The 21,604-nt window shown below is 41.3% G+C and overlaps 1 protein-coding gene across 13 annotated transcripts in view; it reads left to right on the top strand.

The window, feature by feature from the left end:
• Window positions 1-21,604, top strand: part of SH3KBP1 (SH3 domain containing kinase binding protein 1) — a 342,524-nt gene that overhangs the window by 229,597 nt on the left and 91,323 nt on the right. For 12 of the 13 annotated variants that reach the window (XM_045582309.1, XM_045582310.1, XM_036439673.2 and 9 more), the window contains 2 exons: window positions 5,436-5,511; window positions 19,046-19,140. In XM_045582309.1, the coding sequence (XP_045438265.1) occupies window positions 5,436-5,511; window positions 19,046-19,140 (171 nt within the window). Of the gene's footprint in view, window positions 1-3,448; window positions 3,588-5,435; window positions 5,512-19,045; window positions 19,141-21,604 lie in introns of those variants that run through there. The other variant, XM_036439679.1, reaches the window with a different exon arrangement.

The raw sequence follows: 21,604 nt of genomic DNA, 5'->3' as shown, positions 1-21,604 counted from the left end.
TTGGGATAACCACACTGAATGGTTGGGCACCCTTTCTGGGGATGTTCAGGATCCTCCTGCCTTTCCCTCCACTTCCCTGCTTCATATGGAACAGACACTTAATAAATCTGCACTGAGCCGGGACCGGTTTGGCTCAGTGGATAGAGCATCGGCCTGCGGACTGAAAGGTCCCGGGTTCGATTCCGGGCAAGGGCATGTATCTTGGTTGCGGGCACATCCCCAGTAGAGGGTGTGCAGAGGCAGCTGATCGATGATTCTCTCTCATCGATGTTTCTAACTCTCTATCCCTCTCTCTTCCTCTCTGTGAAAAATCAATAAAATATATATTTAAAAAATAAAAATAAATAAATAAATAAATCTGCACTGAATAGAAAGGGAAGGCATACCATCAGATCCTAGTCTAGGAAAGGGAATGCCTTTGAAGAGCTATTCTTTATCTCATATTTTACCAATGGTTTGAAAAGCCAGCTCTGGTGTTTGGCTTTGTATGAGCATTTGAGTAATGTCTACATAGAGTTTCTCAGATCACTCTCTTTTAGAATACCGTGTTTCCCCCCAAAATAAGACATCCTCCGAAAATAAGACCTAGCACATGGAAAAATAAGACATCCCCTGAAAATAAGATTTAGCACATCTTTGGGAGCAAAAATTAATATAAGACACTGTATTATTTTCGGGGAAACAGGGTAGTTGTCTGAAAGCCTGGTCTGCCAACAGAGGGCCTCACCAATACAGGGAGCTCTCGTTCTCCCCCCTCCCCCCGCCCCCAAACACACACACAGCAAACCTGGTCCTCTCTGTGATTCTAGCGTTGTGTGTAGTATTCTTGGAGAGGAGACTTTCAGAAATAAGACTTAACTTCCTTCTACTTAGCATTGCCCTATAATTAGAAACTTTTTTTTTTACACTCAAAGGAGTTTGCATCTCAATTAGAATAAAGTCAGAGGAGTGATTTTATATTTGATATGAGCAGGATCCTGGCTCAGGCTCCAGCAGTCACAAAGAGGAAGATGTATTAGTCATTAGGGAACTGGATTCCACTGGACACGAATCCAGTTGTCTTTCCTACTAGCATTAGCTTCTTCATTTTGGCATAGGAAAGAAAAAAATTACTTGCTACACTAACTGAAATCATATGAAGTTTATCTGTCCTGATGCTGTATTACCAGATCTTTTAGAGCTAGGAGTATATATGATGCTCCTACTATAAACACACACATACACACAAAACAAATTTTATTGAGTAATTTTGTCAAGAAACCTAAAACAGGAGGATACTTCGGGTATTACATATTCAAAGGAATTAATTTTTTGAATAATTGATTTTTTAAAACCAGATTTTAAATGGAGATTAGGATGTGGTAGAAGAGACACAAGTTGACAGCAGCCTGGAGATCACTGTATTGAAGTACATTGATAGTAACAGTCTATTTGTAGAGCTTTCAGCCTTATAATTCCACTCCCAGATGAAACAGTGGCTTCTGAGTTGGGGGACAGGCAGACCAGAGTAACATGGATGTGGGTACTAGGAAGTCTTTAGATACAGCACAGAAGAGAAGAGCAGAGCCTGAGAATGTGTTCCTTTAGGTCATATGGTACAATGGACCTGTTTGTAGATCTCTTAGAAGATGAAAGCTGTATCCTGAGCAGTATCCACATACTCCCTAACTGCAGGGCCAGTGCTTGTCCTGGATACGCCATTTTCCTTAGAGTACCCAGCGGGCAAAAACTCAGAACTCTGCCAAGGAAGCCAAAAGTAGAGATTCTGAATCCTTGTCCACAGCCACTGCAAGCCCCAAATCCTCCTTCACTGCCTGCAAGATGGATGAGAGGTCTGGATATGATTCCCCACTTTTTCTATTCACTTTGGCCTGCATCATAGCTGACCTCCAATTATACATGACCTATGTGCCTACTGGAACTAGACATTGCTTTCATAATGCATGCCCTTTAAAAGTTGGGGTCCTGTTCATTTCGTTTCAATGGACAAAAGATGTTTTCAGAGGTAGAAGCTAGAAGCCTGGTGGGAAAGCAGTACTTCAATACCCCTTGTCTTTGTTCTTATATTTAGAAGAAAGGTAGGTGATAGAGGTTCTTGAATGGGGTATTTGGAAAAGTGTCGGGTGTTAGGGTGAACTCAAGGACAGTATAGCAGGACAGTACTTATTCAGTGTCCTGTAGTGTGTGCAAAAGTCTTCTGCAATGAAGGCCAATAAAAGGAAACACTGAATGAACAGTAGGGGTGACTTTCCCTGAAGGTTAGTACAGTCATGGGGATCTGTCCACTTGACCTTTTAGGTAGTTTGAGCCAAAGAGGCTAGATATGGCCTTACATTTTTGGTTCAAAACCATCTTTCTGTCTGTCTGTCAGTCTGTTCCATTCATCCTTTCAGTATTCCTCTTGTGAAGGGTCTCATGGCCACCTATGCTCTCCGTTTTCTGTCCTCGGTTATCAGGGTTCTCTCTAGTGAGTCTTCAGTTGATTATTCAGGGAGTTTTTCTGTATTTTAATTGTAATTCCAGTTTGGTCCTGGGAGCATGTCTGTGCAACACCCACCTACTCCCAATTCCCTTCTTGTCATGATGTAAGAGGATACAATGCCAGACCTACTCCTGAATCTGTGTAACCACCCCTTACTTGTAGTAAATGGCTTGGTGTCACTTGTTTTAGGAGATCCTTGTGAAGTCTTCATATAGGATCTATGTTTTCTGGAGCAATACTTCTCAGGACAGCTGCATTGAATATCCCCCTGCCTTGGTGCCAAATAAGCAATCCTTCACCTTTTAAAAAATCTCAGTGATATTGTCATATTACCTATTCTACTAAACTCCACTTTCTCCCTGAACTGACTCATTTAGTAGCAATGAGACATTCTTATGCCAGTTATGTATAGAGAATGTAGGAAGAAAGTGGAAAGAGAAAGAGAAGAGATGAAGAAGGGTGAAAAGGGTGTTTTATACTTGACCTAGGTCTGAGAATAGGCACCCAAGTTGTTAATCCAAGAAAAGATATTTGGTTAGCACTGCTGGAATCTCTCCTACATCTAGGCTGGTAGATCTCAAACTTAAGTGTGCATCAGAATGCCCTGGAGGGTGTGTTCATACAGAGACTGCTGGGCACCATCCCCAGAGTTTCTGATTGAGAAAGCCTGGGGCAGGGCCTGAGAATTGGCTTTACCAACAAGTTCCTGAATGAAGCTGGTGTCGCTGGTTTGGGAACCATGCTTCTCTGGGTCTAGAGCACATGTGTCAAACACAAGGCCCGCGGGCCAAATCCGTCCCGCCAGGCCTTGCAATGTGGCCCGCACCGCGCTGTCATCACTGCATTCCGCTGCGTTTCCATCACAATGACAGTTTATGACTGTTCAGTAAACCATTCAGCCCGCGATTTAGGCTGGATTTTAGATTTTGGCCCCTTCTCTGATTGAGTTCGACACCCCTAGTCTAGAGAAAAGAGAAACATCTGAATAATTCACCTCTCTGGGACATCTGAAGGACCAGCCTGAGAGGGGATGATTTGCCCTACTCTAAACCTTTAGTCATGGCTCATGAAGAGACATAGAATTAAGGTCCAGCACCCTTGGGAGGTGAGTACAGTATCAGCTTCACCATCACCGCTTTTGCTGGATCTGCACAGAGGCCAGTGTTCTGCATTATCTGAAATAGTGAAAAAAAGGAGTAGAGCAAACTATGCTTTCTTGTGCCTTTTTGCACAGAAGTAAGTGGAATTAACTGGTGCTTTCCTTGATTTGATGTCTGTTAGCTTGGATGAACTGGTAAACCAGAATATTAGAGATGATGGGCAACACTTCGTCTGTTATCAAATAAAGGGAAATTATAAGAATATACAACCTTTGAAGGCTTATCTAAAGGAAGGTATTTGCTGTAAAGCCCAAACCATTGGCTATCTCTTTTTTTCCCCCCCTGGAAGTTCAGGATTGGACATCATGTTTTACTTGTTTTCTCTCTCCCCTGTCAGTAATAACTTAAGTATTAATTATTCTGTTCTTATTGCTAATGCTTTAACAATAGTGATGCTTTATTCTGGTCCCCCAAAGGGGAAAAAAAGCAAGGAGATTGATGAGGCTATTGTTGGAAGGTGAAAATGAATGTGAATGACACTGAGAGCGTCTTATTTTTTTTTCTATCAATTCCTGAACTTTAAAGATAATTCTAAGATCAGTTTTTCATCAAACCTGACCTTATGGCCAAATAACATCAAGCTTTTCTCCTCCTTGATGTTTCCTTGAAATCACAAGATGTTACTAGTTTGAGTACTTAGCAGCAGTTGAGGGGTGGCATAATATTTTGCGTTTCATTTTTTAGTCTAATATAGGAAGCCCGGCGGCACTAAATAAAAATGTCACCGTGTAAAATGTAAAGGCTTTCTGTCACAAATGTCTTAAAAAATGCATGAGGGACTGAAGATTTGATTTATCTTATCCTCTTTCTGTGATTTATTCATATTTAATGTTAGTTTCAACACTTGAAGCATGAAGACATTTTTCAAATTAAAAACTGTGGTGAATCAGTTATATTTGAAGAAACATTCCACTGTGCTGGTTTTGAATTATGCAGTTCATTCATTTTCATGTGTCCAAGGGGGAGATATGTTTGGTTTTTCCCAGTGGCTGGAATTCTCACTGGGGAAAGCCTTCATCATTGGGGAGGTTGGTTCACCCAACTCCTTGGTTTTGACAGCTGTTTCCCTGGTATCAATAGCCATTTCCCTTGGGCTAGAAAGGGATGCAGTAGGGCACAGTTGCCCTGGACACTGTGACTTCTTGCCTGTCTGTTTGTCTGTCATTAATCCTATTCTTTCACTCTCTCTCTTAATGACATTTTATTGATTTCAGAGAGGAAGGGAGAGGGAGAGAGAGAGAGAAACATCAATGATCAGAGAGAATTACCAATTGACTGCTTCCCGCATGTCCCATACTGGAGATTGAGCCCACAACCCGGGCATGTGCCCTGAGCAGGAATTGAACTGTGACCTCCTGGTTCATAGGTCAATGCTCAACCACTGAGCCATGCTAGCTGTGCTTCTTTCTCTCTTTTTATTCATTCTCTCTTACTACCATTCTTATTCTTCCTCTCTGTAGATACTTTTGAGCACTTCCTCTGGGCTAGATGCTGTGCCACCACAGATCTAGTCAGCTTCTCATAAAATGAGGTGAAATGTACTTATGTTCTCTGTTCAGTATAATAAACCTTTCAATAAGGACATCAAGAAAGAATGGGTAAAAAGATAGCCAACGCCCTCTTTACCTGATTTTCCCGCTTGTTTGTCACTGAGGTTCAGACCAATACACAGAACAGCACAAAGCTTGTGTGCTGTTTTCAGACCCAGTTGTGACCATTATGATCTTGATTTTATTCATTTGAGTAATGGAGCGAGTCATCTTGATAAATAGAATAATCTTTTTCTTTCTCAGACTATTGGAAAGAAGTTGCCTCCAGCTACAGCAACTCAAGACTCATCAAAAACAGAAATGGACAGCAGGACAAAGAGTGAGTTTCCTTATTTATCCATTTTACATTTGAAAGCAGCTAAGGGTTTTTAAATAATTGAAATGCTTTTAATAAAATCCTCATGTAATCTTAAAGGCTTTTTTCAACACATCAGGAAAAATGCACGTAAGTGTTTCATTGAGTCCCAACAGTAGGATGGGCACAGTTAGATTCAGAATTCTTGGGGTTGGGGGTGTCTCCTTTAAGAAACATGGTTATGTCCTGCCTTGTGTATCTAGCCCATGTGCAGAGTCAGGGCTTATCCATATCTACCGATAGCATTGTACCTAGTTCCAGAGGCAGAGAGATTCAAGAGAATGGCAACTTAAGCAATTTAGGGGTTCTCAGATGTTCAAATCAGAGAGGTCTTATCTTTGATCATAATCACTCAGCTAACACTCCCAAATCTTGACTTCCTGTCAGCATTCTCAGCACAACTCTGCTCGAATCCCTTTAGATACAAATGTCTTTCTTCTATTGAGCGAGATATGTTCGTCCTGTAATTTCCCCCCATGGTTATAGTCTCTGGGTCTATATTGATATTTGCCCATTTTCTTCCTAACAGTCCTTTATGTATTTGAGGTCAATTGTCTCTCCAGAACCTTCCCAAAGGTTAATATTCCAAATTCTAGAGTTGCCAGGTAAAATACAGGATGCCTGGTTACATTTGAATTTTATTTTATTTATTTATTTATTTATTTTGTTTAATTTTTCAGATAGTAAATCAGTTACTTAGCATTTTCTCAAATCAATAATACCTCCACATGCCCAGGCATACACTTCACACAAAAGACATTTCCAAATAGATCAACCAACCTCATCTAGGCCCCACACAAGGCACTCACAGATCAACACCCCAGTGCTATACTAACTCAACACATCCAGATCTAAGCCTTCCTCATTTGATTCAGCAGACCCTCAAGTTCCCCCAAAAGTTTCCAGCCATGTCTGAGAGGCAGCCTTGGGGCGGAGGCAGGGGAGGAGCGAGCTGTTCCGGGCCTGGCTGCTCTGGGCCTGGCCTCTGTTGCTCTGGTCTGTTCCACAACCAACTGCTCCAGGTCTGGCCACCGCTGCTCCCGACCTGGCTTCTCCAGGCGTGGCTGCTGCTGCTCCGGGCCTGGCCGCATCCAACCCAGCTGCTCTGGGCCTGGTTGCTCCGGGCCCAGCTACATTTGAATTTTAGATAAATAATGAATAATTTGCAATATTTGTTGTTTATCTGAAATTCAAATGTAATTTGGCATCCTGTGTTTATATTTATTGAATCAGGCAACTCTTCATTTCCTTAGTCACTCCTCCCATGACTTAGCATTCTGAATGTGTTCTAGTATGTCTTTTCCCAGAAACAAGTACTTTAATTCCTTCTAGGAATTTTATTTTGCTTTGTTTTATTTAGCTTCAGATTTTTTAAATGAGGACAATGTAGACAGACTACTAATCTAGTTTGGACAACCAAAGATTGAGAGAAAATACTGTATTATTATGATCTCTGAATGCATAATAATCTGGCCACTCAGGGGGAGAAGACATGGTGGTTGGCCGGCCTGCCTGCTGGTCAAACTCCTGGTCAAGGGGACAATTTGCATATTAGCCTTTTATTATATACGAAATACACTGAGTGGCCAGATTATTATGCGTTCAGAGATCATAATAATCTGACTGTGTGTGTGTGTGTTTGTGTGTGTGTAACAAAATTATAATTAATGTAAGAGCAAGTATAGATTTGTTCTTTTAATTGCACAATAATATATCAGGAACTCCTTTTGCAGTGCAAAAGAGGTAGTTTTGAAAGCAAATAAGGGATACTGCCTTAGACATAAGAAAATGAATTTATGGGAGCTGCTAAGCTAAATATGGTGGCTTTGATAAATAACTTCATGATGATATAGATCCAGATGCTAGAGCTCTTCCTTAATGTTTATGGTTCAAATGAACCTACATGCCTTCCATCTGTTAATGGTATAGTCAGACTCTGGATAATAGAGTAATGCTGTAATCCAGCAGTTCTCAAATTTAAGTGTGCTCAGAATCACCTGAAGATCTGGGGCCTGAAAATTTGTTTTTCTAACAAATTTCCGGACACTACTGCTTCCTGGTCTAGGTCCCGTACTTTGAGAACCATTGTTCTAAGCTTACAAGTGTTCCTAAGGAGAAACTGGCCTGCATCTATTCATGCAGGTTATAGGCTTATCTTGCTAACCCTACCTTTAAGGTACTAAAATCTTCAAGATTTTTTGAGTCCTGAAATTTTTTTTCAAGATTTGACAGTTAAGCCATTTCAGAAACATTGCTCTTATTGGACAATAGCCCGTCTTTCCTTCCATTCAACTGCTTATTTTGTTGCTATGACTATTAACAAGTTTATAGAGGATCAAGGTTACTAGGCAAATTGCTTGAATAGATATATTGGGCAGTAGGCAGGAAAAGGGAAAGGGGGACATGCAGCAAACCCCAAAGGCAATTGGACTGTGGTCCCCTGGGACTGGCTATCCTCATAACATGTGACAACCAGGGACGGGCCATCACCTACCTAACTTGTGTTTGCAGAAATAATAATCTGAGAATCAAAGAGTATTTTGTAATGGAAAAAAAGTTTTAATAGACATGAAAGAGAATTTCCATGTAGATTGTTAAATGCTGTACAGACTAAATAGGACCTTGATTGACTTATGGATTATGTTGGGGGAAGGTTGAGTAGAAGGGACCTGAATGTCACTTGTGAAGATTTGGCACAAAACAGGATAATCTGCAAGGCATGCTTAAGTGACTAAACCTTGGGTCCCAACAACTGGCCTTAGTATAAGAGCATGTCCTTGATACTTTATCTTTGCCCTTTGTAATGTCTGTAGACAGGAGGATACATCTTTTTGGAAGGATTAGGTAGAAAGGGGTTAGCTGTGTTTTGGAGCAGTGCTGGCCAATAGAAATACTTTATGAGCCACATACGTGATTTTACATTTTCTAGGTACACATTTAAAAAAAGAAAAAAAGAAACTGGTACACTTAATTTAAATATAATTTATTTAACTCAATATCCCGAAAGTTGTCATTTCAACATGTAACATATATAAATTATTAAATGATAATTTTCATTCTTTTCTCATACAAGTCTTCATAATCCAGTGTGTATTTTACACCTTAACTCAGAGTAGCCACATTTCAAGTGCTCAGTAGCCCCGTGTGCCTAGTGGCCATCAATTGGATGGTGTAGGTTGAGAGTTATCCTGGGACCTAAGATGGGCTTTCTGGCCCTGGATGTTAACACAGTTGCAAATGCTCAGCTCCTTTAAGCATGTGGGAGAGTCGTGGCTCTAGCCCAGTGGTTGGCAAACTCATTAGTCAACAGAGCCAAATATCAACAGTACAATGACTAAAATTTCTTTTGAGAGCTGAGAACCGACTTCTGCTCATGGGTCATGAAGTTTCAATCACACTGTACGTGTGCAACCGCAAGTGGTATTTTGTGGAAGAGCCACACTCAAGGGGCCAAAGGGCTGCATGTGGCTCGCGAGCCACAGTTTGCCGACCACTGCTCTAGCCCATGCCTTGTTCAGTCCTACAAATAACTTTTTTGTTGTTGTTAATCCTCACCTGAGGATATTTTCCTTTCTTTTTTAGAGAGAGAGAGAGTGAAAGCAGGGGGAAAGACACAGAGAGAAACATCAATGTGAGAGAAACATATCAATTGACTGCCTCCCAGAATTGAATCTGTGACCCTTCAGTCTGAAGGCCAACACTCTATTCACGAAGGCAAACTGGCCAGGGCCAAATACTTTTCTCTCTTTTTTATTTAAATCCTCACTCCAGGATATTTTTTCCATTGATTTTTAGAGAGAGTGGAAGAGAGAAGTAAAGACAGAGAGAAACATCAAAGTGAGAGAAACACATCAATTAGTTGCCTTCTGCATGTATCCTGACCAGGGCCTGGGCCAGGAAGCATCTTGCAACCAATGTACGTGCCCTTGACCAGAATCAAACCCGGAACACTTTGCTCTATCCATTGAGCCAGACATCTCTTAATTATGTCCACCCACTTGGCTTTCTGGAAGCATCATGGTGGGAGGGATGGGTTATTAATGAAGAGGGGTTTTACAGAGGCTGGGCTGTGTGTTTTGACCAAGAGTCAGAAAGCACACATTCTAGGACCAACTCTGTTATTAGCTGTGCTGTCTTGGGCACATGATTTCCTTTCATTGTCTGTTTTGTTTGTGAAGTCAGAGGCTTGTACTAGAGAGAACCCCTGAGATTCCTCTCAGCATCTGCATCCTCTGATTCAATTCCAAAATTGTTACGATTCAGAGGGAAAGGTTTCTGCATTCGGAGAATTGAGCAGCGGGAGGGGAGAGACAAAAGGAAGATCTAAACAATTTATGAGATGATTTCATCGGGCATAGGTGTAAATATTCCTGTAAGAGGGTAGTAGGGCAGGAAGGAGACTTACCACTGCCAGAGAAGCCTGGAGGGATATGTATTGGCCAACATTTTTCATCTACCCTGAGCAGGAATTTCTGCAGTTTAATCTCACCCCTCATATATACTCTGACTTTCATTTAGAGAGCAAATTCTGAGGTAATTATTTTTCCACTAGAGGCCCAGTGCATGAAACTCATGCATGGATAGGGTCCCTAGTGGCTGCCAGCTGCTGACCGGGGTCTCCCCCACCCCACCCCACTCCACCCCCCACCCCGCTGCTGGTTGGGGCTTCCTTTCATACTCACCTTGGCCTGGCACCACCCGCTCACCTGCTCCACCATCCTGCCATGGTCCTGCTCTCTTCAGGGCCCATAGGGGCTGGCAGCAACTCCACTGCCACCCACTGCCAGCACCACATCACCAACGCCTGCCATGTTCCATGCTGCCCCCTGGTGGACAGTGCACATCTAACTCCCAGTTGGTCAAACTCCTGCCCATAGGGACAATTTGCATATTAGCCTTTTATTACATAGCATAATGTCCATGAGGCACCCTAGTCCACTAAAAAGCCCTTTCCATTTGGAACTTTTGCTGCTTCTGGATTCTGATACAACACCCATGTTCAGGTGGAAGGACACAGTATGCTGACCAACAACTAGAAATGACCCTGAGCTTGGGAACAATGCATCCTCCTTCCTTCTGGTTGGAAGACAAACATATGTCAAAAATTTCCCAGCAGCACAGAGGAGAGAAGCTCCCTCCTGCATAGCTGCCTCCTTAGCATGCTAAATACAAACTCCCATCAGGACCAAGAGTTACAATGATTCAAAAAATGTTCATGTCAATTGGTATTTTCTGAGTGAAAGTGAAATTCAGCTGATCAGGATTTATTTGAACAGCTAACATCATCTCCCCTTTCCCAATAAAGCTTTTATGATATTGAAATTCATCTGAAACACATGCTGGGGAACAGATTGCCATGATTTTCATAACAAGAGGAAAACTGTCTAAATATTCATAAGCAAAGTTGCCCCAAGGTTCCTCTGGCTCACTACATCTGGAACTTCTCTCTTCCTTACTACAAGTGATGCAGATTTGTGGCCTCTGTGGGCTAAAGAAAGGCTCAGAGAAAGGACTATTTAGCCTCTTTCTGAACAAACAGTTCAGTTTTAGAGATTTAGAAGACCAGTTGAGCAGGTGTGTTAGGAAAAAGAGAATCCTTGACAGGTTTTGTACAAAGGCAGATCAGGCTTCTGAATAAATGATCATGGGGGTGGGGCAAAGGCTAAAGCTTCCTGTCTAACTTCCCTTCACTTCATCACTGGACATCATACCACCTTTCTAATCACCTTGTTCATTGACTTGCTTCATTGAATTGTCCCCTGTGATAGTGACACATGGTACCTTGTGGGTTTCATTGGTCCCTTAAGGGCGGGGGGGGCTGTAGCTTCTACTTGATATCCCCATCTTATAGCCTAGAAAAATGACATGGACTCTGGGCACATAACAAATGGTGGTTGAGCAAATGAAAAATTAGAAATGATTTAGTTTACTAGTTTTGTCTCCCCTGTCCTCTCCCCTCTCCCCTCTCCTCTCTACTCTCCCCTTTTCCCTCTCCTCTCTCCTCTCTCCTCTCTCTTACCCTCTCTTCTACTTTCCTCTCCCCTCCCCTCCCCTCCCCTCTTCTCTTCCATTCTTTCCTCTCTCCTCTCCTCTCCTCTCCTCTCCTCTCCTCTCCTCTCCTCTCCTCTCCTCTCCTCTCCTCTCTCCTCCCCTCCCCTCTTCTCTCCTCTCCTCTTTCCTCTCCTCTCCCCTCCCCTCCCCTCCTTTCCCTTCCTCTCCCCTTCCTCCCCCACTTCTGTTCTCTCCTCTCCTCCTCCCTCCCTTCCTATCCAAGATCAATAAACATGTTGTCAGGTGATGTTTACAAAAAAGTAGAAAGCAGAACTTATTAGGATCCTTTCCAGCTGTAGTCTGTGCTTAGGAGAAGTACGATTTCCCATGTTCACTTTGCACCTGGCAGGATCTGCGTTTGTGGCCTCAACCTGACAAATGGCTGGGCAGGTTTTTACTTTCTCAGACTGAGCTAATTTTTGCTTTCTCACCACATGTTTAAATGGGGGGTGGGGGGGTCAGCTCCCTATGTTGGCTTTTCCAACCTTACCTGGGAACTCTTTTATTCTCTTTTTTTCCAGAACGGGTGTTTTTGTTCACTTATCTTCCCCAAAGCCCACTCATATTTGAGCACATCCAACTGAAAATGTGTTTCCTACCCAGCGCTTTAGTGCCTCCCATACCTGATATGTACTAAAATCCCCAGGCTCTGTGTCTCAGGGGTCTCCCCTCTCTCTAGGAGGCACCTCTCACCAAGTGCCCCCAACTCAGACCTTGCTGCCCAGATCCAGAGTGGGGCAAAGTACTAGAGAGAACCCCGAGATTCCTCTCAGCACCTTCCTGCAAAGGTGCCCAGCATGCCTGCGCTGCTGAAGACCTGGATTCCAAATATAGGCCTGTTAGAGGAGAGAGCTAGCTTCTTTGTGTTATCGCTGGATTTCCTTCCTTTCAAAGACTCAGAGCTTCTCTTCATCTGAGCAGGAGAAGGTGCCATTGAGAACAGCTGTGATCTGTTCTGTACTAGAGAACAGAAAGGTTTGTCAGATGCCTTTCTTTAAAAAAAATGTTCTCTTTTTTAAAGCGAGGGAATAAAAGGTGTCGATTCATAATTGTGAAATAATTTGAAAGTCACATTCCCAGCAGGATCCAAGACTAGAGGTGGTCTTGTGATTTGGGTCATAGTCAGCTTTTTCGTGGGGGAAGACATTGACAAAATAGTGATGTAGGCATTGTGTTTCTCTTCCCTATCTGGATTTAAGTGTAGACTAGGGTTTCTCTACCTTGGCACTGTTAACATTTGGCCCACGATATACTTCGTTGTGGGCTATTCTGTGTTCATTGTAGGATGTTTAACAGCACCTCTGGGCTTCGTCCACTGGATGTCAATAACATTTACCACCTCCTCTTCCCCAGTGACAACCACAAGTGTCTCCAAGTATTGTCAGTGTCCCTGGGGAGCAAGCTCTCTCCAGTTTCCAACTGCTGGTGTAGACTATAGTAAGCCCCCCAAGGGCATTGCTGTAGCTCTGCCACTGGGCTCACTGCAGACAATCAGATCATATTTATTGAATGAATGGCAAATCTCATTTCCATTCCATCCCTCCCCACTAACTCTGGATTCCCAGACCCTGATTAAGGATGGGACTTCTGATCTCAATCAATCACACAGCATCCCAGCCCTAGCAGCACCACCCACTGGTCCACACTCCATATCCTCAGTTGTTTTGTTCCTTTCTAGCATTGAATCTTTGCTGATACTCAAGGCTAGATCAGTGGCTCTCACAGTGTGGTCACTGGACCACCAGCAGAAGCTCTTGGAAACTTGGTAGAGATCCCCCAGCCCTGGGGAATCAGAAACCTTGGGGGTTCTGTTTTTACAAGTCCTATACCTAGAGCTGATGCTCACTCAGGTATGAGGACCACTGCCCTAGACTAATTTTTCTTAAGCTCCCATGCTGAAGACAGTCACCAGGGTGCTTGTGACTCCTGCTTCCACCTCAGACCTGGTGATTGGGATCCCCAGGGGAGGGGTCTAGGGAGGAATAGAAGGAATGGGTGCCCCACATCAACCTTGTCATTAGGAATTGTTGGGAGTCTACGGCTATACCACCCTGAACGCGCCCGATCTCGTCTGATCTCGGAAGCTAAGCAGGGTCAGGCCTGGTTAGTACTTGGATGGGAGGAATGGTTGGGAACCCTGACTCTTACTCTTCCACTCAAAGTCCCAGAATGTTGCTCAGAGCCCAGTGACATTTTGCTCCTCCAAGAAGGGACTCTTATTCTGTCCTTTGGTAAATTATTTCCCCATTTCTGATACTCTGATGCTTTAAGCTGCGTGCATTGCTCTCATCCTTTCTTCACTGTTGCTTTGTCAAGAGCTCTGTATCTACATGCCTCATTTCCTCTCCTTGATTATAAGCTGCTTGAGAACCAGATATTAGTCTTATTTAACTCTCTTTTCCCAGAACATGAAGAAGTCCACACCCTTATTGCAATTTCAAAAGACAAAAATCAGGAAAATTAAAAGGTTTTATCACTTGTATGATAATATTTGTCCTGGACCAACATGCATCTATGTATAGTATTTATTTGTTTGTTTATTAGTCATTCATTCATTCATTCCAGTCGGGATACTAAATCATTCATTTGTTGCAGACTTTTAATGTATTTGAAGGTTGGTTGCAGCCCCAGGTCCCAGGTGAAGATGTCATATATTAACTAGAGGCCCAGTGCATGGATTTGTGCACTGGTGGGGGGGCATGACCTACAGGGATGGGTCCACTGGGGAGCACTGCTCATCCTGGTCAGTTGAGTGGTACTCCTACTGTGGGAGTGCTCCTGACTACCAGGGCACAGCTCCTGCATTGAGTGTCTGCTCTCTGGTGGTCAGTGTGCAACATAGCGACTGGTTGACCAGTTGTTCTGGTCATCCCGCCATTTGGTCACTGGGAATATATATATGATGTGTGTAAAATATTCCCTTTCTGAAATCAGAAAAATTCTGTCTCCTGGGCTTCTGGATAAGGGATTATGAAACCCTAGTGTCTCAGATAGTATTGGTCAGTTCAGTGAAAGAATTTCAGATTTTGATGGTGGTGAACATAAACACCACTGAGCTTGTTACTTTTGTTCTGGTAAACCAGAAGAAAAGAGTTCTAGATGTGACCTGTTACTTTCCACCTCTGGAAGGCTTCCTACTAGACTCTGTGACACATGGGGTTTTTTATCTTCATGTCCTGAAATTGAGCCCAGAGAATTGTCCTGGATTTAATTTTATTTCCTTGGTGTGTGTGTATATATTCAGCCTGATGATATGTTTATTCTGTTTGTTTTGCTTTTATTTTTTTTAAGTTGAGGCTATTTTTTTAATTTGTTTTGTTAGTTTGTTTATATGAATAGATTATAAAACCAGCTAAAGGGAGTCATGGGATGTGGGCATGTGAGTTCAATTCCATAAACAGTCTGTTTTTAATTTCATATAAATTTCTAGAAGTTTATAGGTTAAAATAAAGTGTTGGGGTTTTTTTTGGGGGGGGGAGAGTTAGTGTGAATTATGGACTTCTTGGTGGTTTTAATAGAACATGCTTCTGTAATTGGAAGCCAGTAATCAATTAGTATAATACATGGAATCTTGATCTGGAACTAGGCAAGGGTTTCAGGGTCCTTAAACCCTCTGGTATTGAACACATTTTCTCTACACCTTTGAATGTGTCTATGTTTTTCTCCTTTTTCTAGAAAGAGAGAGTCATTGCTTTTTATAAGATTCTTAAAGGACTAAGGGGGGGGGGGACTTAAGAACTGGCCTAGGTTTTCAGTCTTATGCTAATTCATTAGTACTTTTTAAATCTTCCTAAAGAAAAAATAGAGAGACAAAATCATCTCAATCACTGGATGAGTTGTGCTTTTATTTCTATGTATGCACATGTGTATTCATTCCTGTTTGATTTTAGATTAATTAACCTCATCCAATTCATGAATAGCTAAAAAATGCGTGGCTCCCTAAGTTAATTTTATTCCCTTCCTCTCCATCTCTGTCTACTACTCATTTAATATTTATATCTTCCCATGTCCAAAGGTTTTGGAATTACAATCTTCTTTTAAGACATTTCAAATGCCTCCTCTTTTGTGAGCTCTCTTCTTAATGTAATCCTGCCTTTCTCCAAAACACCATAACAATATTGCACCATATTGAGTTTGTTCTTATCTTTGTTTTTTCTTTCCATCCTTCTTTACTCCCTTCCCTTTCTGCAAGCATTAGGTTATTATCGGGTCTAGTAATAATTAATGTCGTTTTTAAACATTCGTTTAAAATCTTGCTTGGCGTTGACTTGTATTGACATAACCTCCAAACACGTGGTATCTACAGAACGTGTGGAGTGCAATTAACAAGTTTTTCTTGAAAAAGTTTGTGTTTGGTTTGGTTTTTGTTGCAAAACTAGGGCTAAGAAGATGGCGGATGAAGAGCATATTTGGCACTGCATGCTTTACGAGTTCCAATTAGGAAGAAAAGCAAGTGAGGCTGCAAAAAACATCTGTAGTGCTCTTGGTCAAGAGGCAGTTAGCACCAGAAAATGCCAGCATTGGTTTGAGAAATTTCGGAGGGAAATTTTTCGTTAGATGACAAGAGTGGTCGAGGCCGTGTGTCCAATTTTGATCAAGAAGCTCTTCAAGCTCTTTTGGTGCAAAATCCTCAAATTACCCAACAAGAGCTTGTGACAACTTTAAATTGTTCACAAAAAACAATTTCCAATCAATTGCGTGCACTTGGCAAAGTCCAAAAGTTTGGAAAATGGGTTCCTCATGAGTTGACCGACAACAACCGTAATCAGAGTCACAATTTGCAGTTCGCTCCTCTCTCGTCAAAACCGTTTGCCGTTTTTAGAGCAAATTGTTACTGGAGATGAACAATGGGTGCTGTATGTTAATTTGAAAAGGCGACCTCAATGGTTGGACAAAAATGAGGCTCCGCAGCCCACGCCAAAACCTGACTTGCATGCGAAAAAAGTGCTGTTGTGTGTTTGGTGGAATTTTAAAGGAATTCTTCATTATGAACTTTTACCATCTAACCAAACCATTACAAGTGCAGTGTATAGTGCCCAACTGGAAAGGTTAGCCCAAGCTTTAAGAGAAAAAGAACCCGCGCTGATTAATCGGAAGGGCGTAATTCTTCAGCACGATAATGCACGACCGCATACTGCAAGAATCACTGCTGAAAAACTGCGCCAGTTGGAATGGGAAGTTCTCCCTCAACCTGCATATTCTCCTGATATTGCCCCTTCCGATTACCATTTGTTTCGTTCTTTGCAAAACTTTCTTCTTGGAAAAAAATTTAATAATGAAGAATGCCTCAAAAATGCATTGACCGAATTTTTTGCATCAAAATCACAAGAATTTTACAACAGAGGGATTAAAATGCTTCCTGAGCATTGGGCACAAGTAGTAGAAAACAACGGCAACTATATTGTTGATTAAATTTTGTTGTATTGTTTAAATAAATTCGATTTAAAAAAGTATTAGAAAACGACATTAAGTATTACTAGACCTAATACTTCAATGTGAGGGTATAAGGGGTAGTTGGAATGACTTGTAGGCCCAAGAACTGAAAATATTATCTAAAGGTGATGACTCAATAAGTTTTTGAAGAATAGCTTCATTCCATATACTATAAAATTAAAATCATGGTTAATCAAAGGTTAATACCTTTTTATATGTTTATTTTTGATTATTTTAAGACAACTGGTACATCCAAAACAACATTATGATTTTGTCTCTCAATACTGCTGAATTAGGACCCAAAGGCCTCAGAAGTAAAAAAACAAATTCTTATTTTCTAATGTAGCATAATAAATTAAAATGTGAGGCTAATGGGACCCAGAGTAACTAAGACAACAGGTTTCCAACACTAGGATAGGGAAGGTAACTGATATCTTGGAGTCATTGGGTGGAAAGCAAAAGCATTTACATAGGAACAAAGTGAGTCTTCTTATGTCTCCTTCCCTTCACCTCCCTATCTTATCTAGACCAACCCTAGACCATAGCGTATCTGTATTACAAATTTTTATTACCTTTACTTTATATATAACCATGTGACATTAAGGATAATAATACATTTTAGTGACATAAATTGTAGTAGGCATAATATGTGTGTATATTGCTCCAGATGATCTGTTTGTAAGAACTAGACTAATTTGGGTGAAATATTTAAGGCCATTTAAATATATTCTGAGTGGCCAGATTATTATGATCTCTGAATGCATAATCTGGCCACACAGTGTATATCCTATATAATAAAAGGCTAATTATGCAAATTGTCTCCTTGACCAGGTGTTCTACCAGCAGGCAGGCCAGCCAACTGCCCATGTCCCCTCCCCCTGGCCAGGCTGGCCAGACCCCCCACTCATGCACGAATTCATGCACCAGGCTTCTAATACACACACACACACACACACACACACACACACACACACACTATACACTGAGTGGCCAGATTATTATGCGTTCAGAGATCACTGGGGATTGAGCCTGAGACCCAGGCATGTGCCCTGACTGGGACTCAAACCATGACCTCCTAGTTCAAAAATAGATGCTCAACTACTGAGCCATACTAGCCAGGCTCTAAGGCTATTTAAAATCATTAGGACTGTTAACTTTGATGCAGAATAATAAATACCTGTTCTAGTAGACACAAATTCTCTTGAATTTTTCAATCTACATTCTGTCTGTGTCATCAAACCCCAGTTTTCTAGGTCTTTATTTACCAAACCCCTTATAAATGTATTTAGTCTTTAGAATTGGTGCCTAGAATTCAGGACATACTTGAACTGATTTTGAGAAGCCTTTGTGTCTTTCCCTCTTTGGCAAGGGCTGCTGCACATCCTCACTGGTGAGTAGCCTCATATATAAACAGGCAGGTTCCCACAGAGATGCCATGGCACATGGGTGTATAAAGAACATTTGGTCAGTATTTGTTGGCTATTTGTGATTGACACATATTTACATATAAATATATCAACATCAGTCTCTTAAGATGTGCCATCATGAGTCTTTTTCATTGTTTTGAGTACCATGTCAGTTTTGTAACACATACAAATACCCTATTTCTGATTTATCAATGTGTGGAAGGAGATGGTAAGGGCAAAATTTAAGCTTTTTGCTTGGTTTGTAGATTATGTCTGTTTAAGCAAGCACCCAAACAGTATATAAAATGGTATATTTTCCTGGGACCAAGGAAACCTTTTTGCTTTTCTGCCTGAAATAAGCAAAGCAGTCAATGGCATTTTATGACGTCATATAATTTGTAACAAGAAAACAATGAAGAGAATAAATATGCATGAGCCTAAGATGAGCAATCTTCAGTAGTTTTCTAAGGGTGACCCTTTGTACAGTGGTAATAGCCTATCTTGTAAGTGTGCTCTTCCCTGTAGTTAATGTGATAGAGACAATCTTCTTCTGGGCCAGCTCATTAGATAAAGCATTTTAAAGGTTGTGTTTTCTTTTCTTCTTACAGCCAAGGATTACTGCAAAGTAATATTTCCATATGAGGCACAGAATGATGATGAATTGACAATCAAAGAAGGAGATATAGTCACTCTCATCAATAAGGTAAACAAAGGTTCCCTCCTGCCTTCTAAACTGTGAACTGCTTTGAGGTATTGACTGGATAGGAAAAGCTCTGTTTTTAACCCTTGAAACTTGAGATTTTCATGGTCCTGAACTCTTCAGGAAGACTCTTGTGTCTTTTCTCTGGATCAGGCAAGGTCCTGCGTATCTATGTTAATGAATGAATGAATTTAAAAATCAACTAGATTCAGAGGGAAAGTAAGGGAGGATGGGGTAAGGGGAAGAGATCAACCAAAGGACTTATGTGCATGCATATGTTGTCCAGTGGCCATGGACAACAGGGGGGTAGGGGCATATGTGGGGATGGGTTTGGGATGGGAATGGGGGGATGAGGACAATTATATACTATAATCAATAAAAAAATTTTAAATAAAAAATAAAAATCAACTAGATTATGTTTGCCTGAGAGCCAGCTGTGGAATTGCAGGGCTCAGCAGAAAACATCTGTCCCACGAAGGCTAACCCAGAAGGTGCCCTGCATGGCTGGAGGGCCCAGACTGCACAGTGGCCCTAGCTACAAACCTCTGGGTCATGGTTTGTCCAAGGAGACGCTTTCAAAAAGCAGGTCATGCCTCACAGGCAAAACATACTTAAAGAATGTTTACTGTTCAGATCAAAGACAGGTAGCATGCTTGAGAGAATTTTGCCTGCCTTGGTTGGGCTAAGAAGGTTGAATGATTTTATTATCATTATGGGCAGAGTCTTGTAAACATACTGAGAGCTATAAAATCTGTATGAAGTGATGCAGCTTAACAGGACTTGGACTACGTACTGCTTATGCTTTCATGCAATGTTTCTCACCAAGTAGATGGTTGAAAGATAAGTTATTTAAGCCTTTCCTCTGAGGTACAGGAATTTTATGATGGTCAATCATGATGAAAAACTGAACCATCTTTAAGATATATTGGTGGGTTTGCTCTTATATGCAGGTGAGCGGCAGGGAACACATACTAGGTGTACCAGTTGATAATGGCAGATTTTGTAATCAAAGAAAACACGATAATTTCAAGAGAAACATCAAAAATTCTTTATTCAAAGTAATGTCCATTGCTAGCTACACATTTTCCCCACCTTTAGGTAATTTGTGGATACTGTCCCAATAGAACTTTTCTTGTTTCGAAGAAAACCATTCAGAGACCCAATTTTCCACTTCTTTGTATGTTTTGAAGTGCTGCTCAGAAACATTGATTAGTTCAATTGGTAATCTGAAGGAGCAAGGTCTAGTGAATACAGTAGGTGGGTTAATACTTCCCAGGCAAGATCTTTTAATTGAAGTATAACTTGTTTTGTAGTGTGTGATGATGCATTATTATGAAGCAAAATTACTTTGACATGTCTTCTGGAACATTCTGGTCGTTTCACGATCAAAGCGTGGTTCAAATAGATTATTTGTTGTCAGTAGCGATCAATATCAACCGTTTTACCTAGTTTTAGAAGGTCATAATACACCACACCTTCCTGATCCCAACAAATGCAAAGCATTGTCTTCTATCTGAGACAATTTGGCCTTGCGTCAGAGTTGATGGGTGACCTGGATCAACCCATGATTTTGTGCATTTAGAATTCTCAAAATAAATCCACTTTTCATCGCCAGTCACAATTCAATGCAAAAAAGACTGTTTCATGCCGTTGAAGCAACATTTTAATGATGACTTTTCAGTTTTCCATTTGTCTTTCATTCAGTTGATGTGGCACCCATTTTACTTCTTCTAAAACCTTTCCCATTGCTGGTAAACAATCGTAAATTGTTTGCTGAGCAATGTTTAATCTTTCTGAAAGTTGTGTTTGAGTTTGACATGCATCTTCATCCAATAATGCTTGTAATAGTTGGTCTTCAAACTTTTTCAGTTGACCTGGATGTTCTTTGTCTTTCACATTGAAATCATCACTTTTAAATTGTTTAAACCAGAATTTACAAGTATCTTAAGATGGAGCATGTTCACCATAACTTTCCTGGAGTATACGATAACTTTTTCTTCAAAATAAAGTAATGAATTAAAACTGCCAACAAATGCTCTTTTTTTATTTTTTTTGCATGAAATTCGACATTTTTAAGTGTAAAAATATCTATGATGTTAACACCTTTAGAAAATTTGACATAGGAAATTTTGAAGCTTGCTGTCAATACAATAAAATAGCATACATATCAAATCGCATATATATCAACATATGCATAACTCCATCTATTGAAAACAATTCACATTATTAACCGGTACACCTAGTAATTCCCTAAGCACAGGCATCATGGCTGTCTGTACTGATGTAGGCCTGAGAGCACTGGCAGACTAGAGAGGTGGAGGGTCTAGGGAGAGGGGAGAGAGTACAGGGGGCCAGCATGGGAAGTAGGCCCTGGGTCCATGGCCTCTGGCCATTACTGAGAAGAAGTGGACCAAGATGTTTCTTGCCCCCCCCCCCCCCCCCCCTCCCCCCCCCCCCGATTTCCTAC

Source organism: Pipistrellus kuhlii, unplaced genomic scaffold (assembly GCF_014108245.1).
Source record: "Pipistrellus kuhlii isolate mPipKuh1 unplaced genomic scaffold, mPipKuh1.p scaffold_m20_p_16, whole genome shotgun sequence".
NCBI lineage: Eukaryota > Metazoa > Chordata > Mammalia > Chiroptera > Vespertilionidae > Pipistrellus > Pipistrellus kuhlii.
This window is presented reverse-complemented; position numbering and strand designations above follow the sequence as displayed.